Raw genomic sequence first — 12210 nt, 5'->3', positions numbered from 1 at the left:
ATGGACAGTTAATTCTTTTGGTGGTGGTGGGGAGAAGGGAAGGCAGTAATGTTCATGCCTCCCTTCTCAAGTCCTTCGTGTCCTGCTTATTGCATCAGTTCTCTCTTTTTGGATGTTAAGTCTGTTGTGTCGTCTGACCTTTCAGCCCTAGTCTTCTGTTCCTGTTTTCTTGCCTATTTTGCTTCTCTCTTACTTTTAGTTGTTGAGCTACAAAAAGGCATGACTTCAGCACTTGCGATGCACTGAGGCTGAGCAATTGAGGAAGCAGATAAGAAAGTTCCTGGTGGTGTTTTCTCAGACACCATTTTTCATTTTAATTTATAGTGGAGCTGCAGGCCAGTGATGGCATAATAGTCTGCTGATTTATCATGAGATACTTCTGCTGTAAGCCACCATGCCACGGTTGCTTCCAGCCAATTATTTTGGATCCAGCCATCCATGGCAGATTTCTGTGTCTCAAAGTTTAGTTAAAACTTCCACTCTGCTTGATCTGCAGTACCTTAAAAACACACATTCAAAGTTCCTGAGCTTGCTAACCGCTGGGAATTATGTTTGTTTTTGCAGACTTCTATTTCAGGAAATACTCTAGTGCATACCTCTTTAAGCACAAATATATTTAGATGAAACTCATCCGTATTGGTGATTTTTACAAAAATCCAGATGGGAATTTTACAACAACAAATGTATTCTGTGGAAACATCATAGTCGAGCAGTTCTGTTGCCTGAAACGGTCTTTCTAAAACATTGTCAATAGCAAACTAAAATCTTATGCATGCCAGCATTAAAATGTTGAATGAAGAAGGAATAGATGAAATATACAGTGAGGTCACTTTCTTGGGGGTTTTTGTTTACAAGGTATTCTAATTTGGATTTTATATTTTTTGACAAGCGCTTTATTTTAAAATCTCAGTTCAGTTTTCAAGATGGCTGTAGTGCTCCTGAGAGCAAGGCTAGTGTTTTTGAAATCTTTGCCTTGGTTTTAAGGAGAGAGATGAGATTTATACACAGTCTGTTAGGTTCATCACAAGTTCTGACCAGCTTTCCACCAGTTTCTGACCAGGTTTGACAAAGAGCATGTGGAATCATACCTGTCATGCAAACCTTGATGTTTTCTCAATAGCCTGGCTGCAGGTGGGAGAACCACAAAAAGTCCAGGTGCAAAGTGTAGGAGTCCTTGCTTAGTTGGTGCTTTCCAGCTTCTCGGCTCCCATGCAGGATGGGATGTCATACAGAAATGATTGAAGTGAGATGTTTCATCTTTCCAAACATTTTGGCATATTCGGAAGGGTGGGAAAGCATTTATATAAGGACTACATTTAATATCCTGTGGAGGAAGAGAAGAAAGCCAGAAGCTTTTTGCTCTCCCTAAAAGTTAAAGAAATAGTTAACAGCTTCTTTTTATGCCCCTTCCTTTTCAACATCTTTTGTTCACTACAAGGTTCCTGCAGTATGTCTGCTACAGGCCTGACAGACTTCTGAAAAGCAAATGATAGCAGCAAAGTTAAGAGATGGAGCAGCAACTTTGCTTCAGTAACTCCTGCTATCTTGAATTTGGTTCTTTACTTTGTATGAAGCAACCAACCAGTTGAGCAGAGCTGAAGTAGAAAAAGCTGTAACATAGCTCAGGATTGTGCACTGCACAAACTACCTTTGTCTTTTTTAATTGGAAGCAAATGAATCATGCAGATTGGGTTTAAAGTGCTATAAATCTAAATGGGCTGCTGAGAAAAGTGGAAGCCTACCATCTGGAGTCTGCAAATGAAACCGGGCAATGAACCCACCCGCCGAGCTCCCGAAAGCTTGTTGGACATATGGGGATAACTTTTTTTCTGAAATGTGTTTGGCATTGTTGGGCACCTGTAGGAATGAAGGAGGCCTGTTCATCCTTACTCTGCTCCTGGCAGTGCCGTGTGGGATACTGATGAAAATCGTGTGCTGCAAAAGGAGGGAAGGAGATGGTGCAACTCTCTGGGCAGCTCCAGCCAGCTCTTCTGGCCTGCTTTGTGCCTGAGATTGTGATGTGCCTTGGCTGTCACCTCCTGGTGAAGTTTGGATTTTGCTTAATGTTTTTTTTCCTCTTTCATTTCGGCCTGCCTTTAACTGAAACTTTGTAGAGTGCATGCCAGCGGGACATCCTTGTTCTGTGCGTTAGGATCAGATGTGTCACTGGAGCAGCAAAATAGCAGGTTTTTAATAGGGCAAGGCTCCATTAGCACACTGACAAAAGTCCTACAAAGGAATCTTAAAAATAGGTTGGATGGAACCAAAGGGTCAAGTAGCCTCTTTCCCCAGCCCTGAGGCAGGATCAGGTCTACCTAAACCATTCCTGACCAGTGTTTGTCTAGCAGCTTCTCAAAAACCTCGGAGAGGGACAGCTCTGTAGCCTCCCTTGACAGTTTATTCAACCATTCAAATCTGTGCAGGTTAGAAACTTTCCCTTATTTAAACCAAGTCTCCCTTTCTTCAGTCAAAGCCCTCTTATGGTGTGTTAGGAACAGGCGTGCAGGCAGATAAACTTTAAGGAGCTGTAGCTTCTCCATTTTAGCATCTGATGAGGAGCATAAGGGCTGTGGTATCTAGTTACCAGGGCTTGAAAACTTTGATGCAGCCCATGTTAAAGCAGAGGCATTTCTGCTTGTGTTCCCATTTTGTGGTCTGTAGGCAGGCATCATATGAGCCCAGCTTCTCACTCCCAGCTGTGAACTGGGGGGGATGCTAGGATTCCTGCAAGAATGCAGCCCCTGGGCCCTGTTGAGTGTTCTATTTTTCTAAGAAGTTTTGAAATTTGAACCCATATGCCTTCTGGCTGCTGGAAAGGAATTTTCTTTTTCCATCTCCAATAAATATGTATGCCTGAGCACTCTGCTCATTGTTCAGGCTCCACTCTGGTTTGTGCTTGGAGAGGCGATGCAGGGAAGGGAGGCAAACTCCCTTGCCTGGAACGGCTCTAGTATTTCTGGCTGCTCAAAACTCTCCCAAAATGGAGGCAATAAAGACTTATGCAATCGTGGCAGCTTCCAGTACGCAGTCTGTGATGGGGAAAGACTTGCTGTAAAGATTCAGGGGAGTTTACCACCTGGTGATTTCTGTTGCAGAAGGAAAGTCTGGGGATTTCACCCCGAGCGTCAGAGCCCTGACCTGCTTAAGGAAAATTGGACTAAATTGCAATGAAGATGGGGGAAAGTCTCCAACAATTATGTTATTAAAGGATGTTGTGTTCCCATTTCTGAGCCATCAGGCAGGTGTTTGGAGTTGCTGTGTGCTTTAAAGCACCCTTGAAATATACGGTCTCTATGCCAGGGAGGGATTGAGAGGGGGACAGTCCTAGCAGTGGAAATCCCTGGTAGCCAGGGCTAGCGTGGCATGAGCAGTGCATACCCCTCATGGCTCTTTGGCAGAAGATACCTGCTGCTCTAGGGGGACTGGGGTTATCTACTCTTTCCGCAAAAATTGCTAGCGAGCCTCCCTCATTGCTCTGGGGCAGGCTGAGGGCCTTGGTCCAGCTGCGTCATGGGCTCGCTGATACCTGGGTTCCCTTCCTTGTCAAATAATAATGGGATTTGCCAACCTTTTAAATGCCTTGAGACCAGCAGCTTAAGCTGATTGATAAGTGTGATCTCTGTAGTTCTCTATTTTCTCCACTTCTCACTCCATATGTATATTTTATGTGCAGACTTCTTTATTCTACAGTAACTTCTGTCCACTTGTATGTGCCTTGCTTCACCATGGCTGCCTCTGCCACTCCAAGTATAGAGCCTATTGTCTGGCTTTGAAATTCTGTGCTGACAGTGATGCCATGCTTTCCTTACCTTCTTAAATACCTCACTTCTGCATGTGGCTGTCACTGCTTCCTGCCTCCTTAGTCTTTGCTTTTATACAATTTGCAGCTGCAGAGCGCCTCTCCAGAACAACTTGCTTCCCTTATGCTTTTCATATGGCTGAAAAAGATGCAAATACCGGATAAAAACAAATGGGAGTTTGCATGCATGACTCCTGTAATCCTCAGAATGACTTAACACGTTAATAAGATTAAAGTACTTGTACAACAGAGCAAGTTCTGCAGTGTGGTTGTGAAACGGTGCAAAATACTGATTGCTCCTACAAGCTGGTATCCAAAAAAGTGCATGTGTTCTCAAAGCAAAAAGGAAGGTATTTTGATCAAATTCAGTTTCTAAAGTAGTACTTCTAGCTCTATTGAGACAAGTATGTTCTCTGAGTATTTTTAATGGGAACTGTTCTTAAAATGATGCATTCAACCACGATTCTTTCAGCTAAAGTTGAAGTGTGTAGCAGTTTGTATTAAAGTTTTTATGGGTCAAATTGTTAGATAAGTATTTGTTTTTGAAGTCCTTAAACCAAAATCCCTCTGCGTATAACACACAGTAGTAAAACCAGAAACTTGAGCTGAATTTGATTTGAGAAAAGGCTCTCCTAAATCTGGCGAAGTTCCTATTTTGCACCTGCAAGTGAAATGTGTTAGGTTGCTTGTCTTTCAGTGCTTTACATTGCTGATTTTTAACCTGACAGATGCTGCATTCATTAATTGGATCTGGCTTTCACTGGGGCGGTGTTCTCTTGTTGCTTGGACATCTCTTCCTTCAGTTGACCTGAGACCTTGGCTTGTTAGTGGAATGATCTAATTGCACTGCTTTCTAATTCACAAACTGCATGTAACTTAATGCACCCTTTCTCTAAACAGCCAGCTTGCAAGCTTCAGAATTGCAAAGGTGGAATGGTTGTTATAATCAGGATAAGTAGGATTTGAAACAATTGAAGTTTAAATCTGAAATGATGACAATTAAGCCACAGCAGATAGAATTAATGCTGCAGTTTGCGTATCATATATTGCAGCCTTTTATTTTTGTGGCACCTCAAAGTGTGGGATGCTGCGAACAAGTAAGACTGCCTTCCCCAAGTGCTAGCAGAATTAATGGGAATCCAGATACAGCTCGACAACCCCTTAAACCTTAGCATGGTCCCTTGATTTTGACCTTAGTGTTTTGAAAGCAAGCTATTCCATATATAGCACCTATTTCCTGTAGAGCAGATTTCCCATATCTGAGTAAAGCTTATTGTTCTGAATGTTTCTGAAGCTTTTACTGGGTGGGTCGGTTGATGAGTTCATGAGGGGATGTCTGTGCCTGGTAAATGGCTAGTGAGATGGTGAAAACATTGCTCCAGGCTCTGTTTCAAAGTGGGCTCTCTGCTTCCCGACTGCTTTTTTGTCTTGTTTTTGCATTTAAACTTCAACGGTTTGAGCGAGGCATGGAGTGGCTGTGTCCTCCCCGGTTCTGACACGCTGGCGTTTGTGACCCTGCAGAACAACGACAACGAGACGGCGCTGCACTGTGCCGCGCAGTACGGCCACACAGAGGTGGTGAAGGTCCTTCTGGAGGAGCTGACCGACCCCACCATGCGCAATAACAAGTTTGAGACTCCGCTGGACCTGGCCGCACTCTATGGGAGGCTGGAAGTCGTGAAGATGCTCTTGAACGCTCACCCCAATCTTTTAAGCTGCAACACTAAGAAACACACTCCCCTGCACTTGGCAGCTAGGAATGGTCACAAAACTGTAGTCCATGTCCTCCTGGATGCTGGCATGGATAGCAACTACCAGGTATCTAGTGTGTCTGTGTGTGAAGGGCTGGTCTGATTGCTGGGGGATGGAGAACCCCTGCAGTCATGATAACGGAGAGCTCCACCTAACTCTCCTCCCAGAGGGATTGTTTATGAAAGATGAGTGATAGCTTTGTTTTTCTCTGGGCTGTTTGTTCAGCTCTTGGTTGCTCTGAGAAGCTGCTCAGAGGGATTCTGGTGCTGTGCATGCTTTGCGCCTGCTTGTTAGTTGGACAAAGAGCCCCAGACACATAGCAAGGGAGAAAAAAAAACCCCCTTTCACCTAAGCTGTTCTGCCCTGCAATACTGTGAGCTCTTGATAGCGATGGAGGCAAACTGTCTCTTCCTATCAAGCCACTTGTGACTATGCTGTTTTCACAGCAATAGCTTGTATGTGGTGGTCTTGTCTTTCCTTTTCAGAACATGACCTCTTGCTAAGCTGTAGAAAGTCCTTTCTTGGTCTCTAACCTGGGCCCGCATGTCTCTCTGAAGAGACCATCCCCATTTTCCATTCTCAGCATTGTAATAATATTGATAGTCTATCCTCAGTTGTAGTTACTGTTGCCTAGACTTTGTATATGATGCCATATATTTATTGCTTCTGTAACCTTCTAAAACATGCCTCCTTCACCATTCCCCACTGTCTAGCTTCATGCTATTTTTCCATTTAATTTGCAGACTGAAAAAGGCAGTGCTTTGCACGAAGCTGCTTTGTTTGGCAAGACAGATGTGGTACAAATATTGCTGGCTGCAGGTGAGAGAATGATCCTCTTTTGAAGCAATAACATGGTGATCCCTTCACCCAGAACTTGAGGAAGCACCTTTATAGTGGCAGCATGTTTCTCCAACCAGCTATCAAAAGTTCTTGGAGAGAGTTACAGGAGAGGTTATGTTTTGGTGTTTGGCTTTAGGTCTGCCTCTAGAGCATTTTTTAGCTCCCCCCCAGCGATGATCACAAATGTAAGATCTGACTTGATGAAAGATATGAATTTGCACATAGTTAGAAAATATTCTTGCTTTTGCCTTCTCTACACCTATTGCCATAGGTATTGATGTGAACATAAAGGATAACAGAGGCCTGACAGCTCTGGATATTGTGAGGGAACTTCCTTCTCAGAAAAGCCAACACATAGCAGCTCTTATTGAAGGTAAGTAGTGTGGCTCTGTGTGGGCGGGAGGGAAAGGTTTGGGGTGCTAATTGTGCCAGTGCAAGTACAGGGTTTTGTTCTCTAGTCCTGGAAAGTGCTGAAAACAAAGCAGCTTCAGGTCAGGTCCCTCATTGCGAATCTTACAGGTGTTGGAAGGAATGATGCTTAAATGCTTGGGTGAACTGTCTCCAGACCAAATGTTTGTAGGGGAGCTTCTGGCAGAGCATTTAGGGGGATTAGCTCCTTTGCTTAAGGAGTGTGGCATGACTTTTACATTTCAAATGGGCTTAATTGAGCTTTGTTTAACTCACTTTAGAAGTTAATTAAAATTAAGGATAGCCTAAATCTGCTTGCAGAATGCAAAGTAATAGCTTTAGAAATGGTTTTGGATTAGCTATCCTTTATGTGTCTGCATAGGCAAATAGTCATCCACAGATCTTACATCCTACTCCTCACTTCATTGTGAAGCTTGGGCATGGATTTTGCAGATGAGATTTACAGAAAAGGCTTTGATTACTTGTGGTTTATAAAGAAGCTTGGCCCATTGTGTCTGTCCAAGTTAGGGAATGAAATGTGGCATCTTAGCTAAATTCATACCTTGTAATTATGCTGTCTCAATTTCCTCTCAGCTGTGGGGAGAAAGATCAGAAGCATATGGAACTGGTGTGCATTATTCATGCTTAGCATTTGAGAGCTTTACAGGTTCAAAGCACTTTGCAGACTTTTAATTAAGCTTTGCCTGTGAGGCTGGTAGGTATTATCTCTATTCTGAAATTGAAGACAAAGATGGGCTTTAAAACTGAAGTTCTTGCAGGTAAATGCTGTCAGTTTGCTCCTGTGAGCAAGGTAGCTGCATGAAATGTTCCTGTCTGACTTTATTGATGTAAGCTTAGTGTTTCTGTCTTTGCCTGTGGTTAGGGGACCACAGCTAGAATTGGTTTCTCTGTCTTGTGACTCCAGAAGACCAGACTACATCTCTGTTTAGTGATGTAGCTTGTGTCTGCAACACAAAGTAATCTGCTCCATGACGTTGTGTCCGCACAGGAGCTTTGCAGCTTTCTGATTAAAGACTCTGTAAAAGTTCAAAGAACCATCCTTAACCTTGTGCATGTGATTAAAGAGGCCGCCTGCTTCTATTTTGGGATCTGAGCTGCAAGATTTAATAATGTGCTTTGGTTATTTTTTGGAGACTTAATAAGCTGACAGTTGGCCTTCCATCCACAAGGGAGGAAGTACCATATGCTGAAGTGAACGTAAAACTAGATTGACATAAACTGACCCTGGTGCCCCACCTCATTGCAGATTACACAATTGGGAAGAGAAGTGCCAAAGCTGCGGAGAAGACTGTTCAAGCACCGCTTGTTCCAGCCACTGATCCTGTGTGCCGGATATCTCAGGGTAGGCTTCCATGCAACACAGCAGCCACTAGCACTCTTCTTCCTGCAAGCGCTGACTTTCCAAGAGCAGAATCTGAGTGATGTACTTATGTCTCTCTCCCTCCCACAGGTGATGTGGAGAAAGCAGTGACAGAACTGATCATAGATTTTGATGTGAACCCAGAAGAGGAGAGTCCATATGAAGCTTTATATAACGCAACGTCCTGCCACTCCCTGGACAGCCTTGCCAGTGGGAGATCTTCAGATCGAGAGTCTGTGAATAAGGAAGTGGAATCAACTGGTCTCAAAGCAGCAGGAGTCAGGCCTGTATGTAGCTATGTGTGTTCATCTCTGCTTGCCTTAGAAGGATAGGTAACTTACCTCCATTTTCATGATTTTGCAGCAGGCTGCCAGTCCCCCAACTTGAGGAAATCTTTAAACCCATCCCTGACATTGATTAGAGCAGACAGGTTCCTCTCCTTTTTCACTGGCCTGTTCACATAACCTCTGTGGCGTTGCCCACAGGTAACCAGTTCTACATGCCTGATTTTCACCTAGTGTTGTATCCTTCTGTTTTTTCTGGCAGTTGAATACTGGTGCCTGTGTTTTGGTTGTCAGGACATCGCAGTTAGCTGAAGGGCTAACTTATTGTCTAGAAGAAAGCTTTGGTAACTCTTGTGTGGAGCATTTTTCTCATCTCTCTTGTTCTCTGCTTTGCCCAAGAGAAGGCGCTCAAAAAATTATCTTTAAGAATATCTTGTGGGAAACTAGTTGGCAGCGGAAACATTTTTTTGGTGTATTACTTGCAGAGATCTGTAGAGGGTACTCAAGGCTTTTCAAAGCAATGCAAAGCTCCTGGAACTGTCTCCAAAGAAGTCTTCCTCACCTTCTGTTAGTTGCATCTGCTGCCCCCTTAGCAATCGGTGACAATGCTGCTATGGGGCAGATGGGATGCTGGCCTTGCAGCATGCTGTGTCAGCTTCAGGGTTTGTTTTCTGGTCGGTTTTACAAAGCCTGCTCCATGGATGTATTTTTGGACAAAAGGCAAAGCAGCAATGAACAATTAAACTGCTGGTGGTACTGTAACTGTGCTTTCTCTCTCTGCAAAGAGCTTCATCCTTTTTCCTGTACTATTAGCAAATGTAGTAGAAAGGAGACAAAAGCTTTAGAAGGCTGACATTTCAGCCAGATCTCTTTTTTAAGGTATGCAGTACAAGATGCACTATCCTGTTATTAACTAGATCTTGGTGGCTTATATCAATCTACATACACTCCTGTATTGATAGTGTCTGTGAAATAAGCTTAGCTCTATCACAAATAAGAAAAGATGAGAGGCTGAACTGCAGTGAAAAGGGAGAAGAAAGAGGGATGTGCTCCAGCAGCTTGCTGGAGTTTCTCCCAAAACTTGCTTGAGTGTGGTGGGTTTTTTTGTTTTGGTTTGGGTTTTGGGTTGGGGTTTTTTTGGTTTTTTTGAGTGAAGGGTTCACCTCTGCTGTCTTTCCCTTTGCCATTAGATGGGGCTGTTGCAGGGCAGGAGTTGCCTTAGAGCTGTGTTCAGCTCTGCATCGAGGCAGGGCAGCGCAGCTCTTCCTGCCCGCAGGCAGTCTTGGGGTATTTGAGGAATGCAGTGCAGCATTGTCTCTTGATCTCTAGGGTTTTGCACTATAAAAGGTGCCTCTGGAATCACTTATGTTACTGTTTCATTAAGACACAAGCGATGTGTCTTCCCTTTCTACCCATTAATGTGAGTTCATTGCTGACCTTCACTGTGAAATGCTTTGCCATTGAGATTACCAGTCTGGGTCTGAATGAACTGGTTTAGGTAATAAAGGAATAAACCTGTGTACACAGCACCTTCCACCTGAGCAGTTTTATTCTCCTGAAAGCATAGTTGGTGCTCACGTGCATCTGAGCTGGCCTTGTGCAGTGTTACCGCTGTGGAGCAGGCGTGGGTGGTCTGTGTTATCAGTAGCAGTCCATCCACAGGACTGCAGTACCGGGAATCTGCAGAAAGGGTCCTCTGCCCGAATAGGTTCCTGCTGGAGAGGAGGAGGAAAGGCAGCAACCATTGCCAAGCTCTGTGCTGTTAGGACTGAACTTCTCCTCCAGCCAGATTAGTTTGAGGAGGTCCTTACCATGCTGCATTCACAGCAGTGTGGACGTAGTGTTGGTGGAGGCAGAAGGGGACATGCTTTAACACAACGCAGTTGACAGTGGTTTTCTAAACCACAGAGAGAACGTCCACCCCCGCCTGCCAAGCCACCGCCTGATGAAGAGGAGGAGCAGCATGTGGAGAAGAAGATAGGCCATGGTGCTTCCTGTGAGGTATGTGGGACTTCATCGGGGGTGTTTTATAGCAGTGTGGTTTAAAGATCGGGTTTAATAATTTGGGAGGAGCCAACTATGAGATTAGGTCCCTTGGAAGTCAGGTTGTGAATATGAAGTACTCTTTCACTCCAGGATTGCTGCTGTCACTTGCCATGGGAACTTCCGTTGTGCAGTTCTTCCAGGGCACCTCTGTGTTGACCTTCAGCCTTACTTTCCTATTCTTGGCTGAGAATTCCCTTAGGAAGAGATTTTTCTGAATCACGTTGCGATGTGGACTGTTGCCCACTTGTACTGATCCCACCAAATGCATCTTCACTTGAGACTGAAACCCAGAGGGCTGTTGCCTCCTGCTTCCTCTGAGCTTCCAGCTGTGGAGGAGATGCGTGGGCTTTTGGGTCCCACTGACGTGAACAGGGATCGGGGGCTTGAATTCAGCTGAGAATCTGGCCCAGCATGTGTTAAAGCTGTCTTCTGCAGAGGTCAATGCATGCGAGCTGCTTTTTTGATGAAACTAAAGCTCTCCTATTCTGCATTGTTGCTCCTGGGCTTCCTATTGCTCATTTTTATTCACCTGCCTGTGAACCTCAGATGTGAGGGCTCTCCAGGAGACCCATCTATGGGGGTGTGTGAAACCACAAATCTGTCTTGGCAACTTCTGCTGACACACAGGAAAATCTTCAAAGCAAAAACAGATCTTGTGGATTGCCTTGCTTTTCCACATGCAGTAGGTTGTATGTAAACCAAGTGGAGTGTGTGCTGCCTCTAGCTGTCGGAACAGACTCCAGTTCACCAGACGCTTTGCTTTGAATGTGTTGATCTGCTGAAGTTCCTACAAGGCATAAATGTGATCTGTTTTCTGCAGTATGTCAAATCTACATGAGACATGAGTAAACATTATTTGCTTTAATAGAACTGACTTTATAGAGAGAGTAGAGCTCCAAAGAGTGCATAAACAGTAAGATTGAAATGTGAAATTGTGGACTGATCTCTCTGCTGCTGTTAAAATGGCTTTGCTGTGTGTGATAACCAGTCCCATGGCTGGCTCTGGGCAGAGGAGAGTTGCGTAGCAGGTCACGGTGTAATTGGAAAGCAGAACTTTATGAGGATGATAACCATGAGGGAGGGAAACGTGTTGACTGCTCCTACTGAGTTATCTTGCCATATTTAATTATAAAACACCTGCTGTGTTGTCCTGCCATTAATGGCTTTGGAAACATGATCCATTAAAGGAAATCTTGCTGGCAAATAGACTTGTACACCAAGTGATTCACTGGGGAGATCTTGATTTGCAACTGATTTCATCGATATAACTTACAGGCAGTGTGTGGTTCTACCTGGAAATGACCTTCTAGATGTATTAAGGCAGTTTTGGGCCCGATTCTTTTTCTTTGCTTGCTACTTCTGGGGTGCTCTGCTTTTCTGACTCTTGCCCATTATTTATCATCTCAGTACATGTTCTCTCTGGGTTGGGCACGCGTGAACAGGAATACACTTAGGGAATGCTGTAAATGTCTCGGAGCAGCATCCTGATCTGCCATCCTCCAGACCTCCTCTCATATTAGAGCCAGGACAGTTAGTCATTGAATATCCTGGGGTTGGGCCAGACTCTAGTTTCAAAAGTAGTCTTTTTATTCCATTGCCAAGATGGGGCTATCAGTCAAAACAGATGTGCATAAACAAGAAACTTAACTTTCATCATGGAAAAACATTAGTACAAACAGGCAAAAGCACTGATTGTTTCG

General features: G+C 44.2%; 1 protein-coding gene across 4 annotated transcripts in view; it reads left to right on the top strand.

Moving 5' to 3' along the window:
- Positions 1–12210, top strand: part of ANKS1A (ankyrin repeat and sterile alpha motif domain containing 1A) — a 109795-nt gene that overhangs the window by 32128 nt on the left and 65457 nt on the right. For all 4 annotated transcript variants that reach the window (XR_775446.1, XM_010584661.1, XM_010584662.1 and 1 more), the window contains exons 5-10: positions 5321–5617; positions 6295–6370; positions 6663–6764; positions 8067–8162; positions 8271–8467; positions 10373–10465. Coding sequence is in view for 3 of the 4 variants with exons in the window: in XM_010584661.1 (XP_010582963.1) it covers positions 5321–5617; positions 6295–6370; positions 6663–6764; positions 8067–8162; positions 8271–8467; positions 10373–10465 (861 nt within the window). In the remaining variant the exon portion in view is untranslated. The remainder of the gene's footprint in view (positions 1–5320; positions 5618–6294; positions 6371–6662; positions 6765–8066; positions 8163–8270; positions 8468–10372; positions 10466–12210) is intronic.

The sequence above is a fragment of the Haliaeetus leucocephalus genome, unplaced genomic scaffold, assembly GCF_000737465.1.
Source record: "Haliaeetus leucocephalus isolate CR32 unplaced genomic scaffold, Haliaeetus_leucocephalus-4.0 Scaffold1000, whole genome shotgun sequence".
Taxonomy (NCBI): Eukaryota; Metazoa; Chordata; class Aves; order Accipitriformes; family Accipitridae; genus Haliaeetus; species Haliaeetus leucocephalus.
Note: the sequence above shows the minus strand (reverse complement) of the source record. Positions and strands in the feature narration are given on the sequence as shown.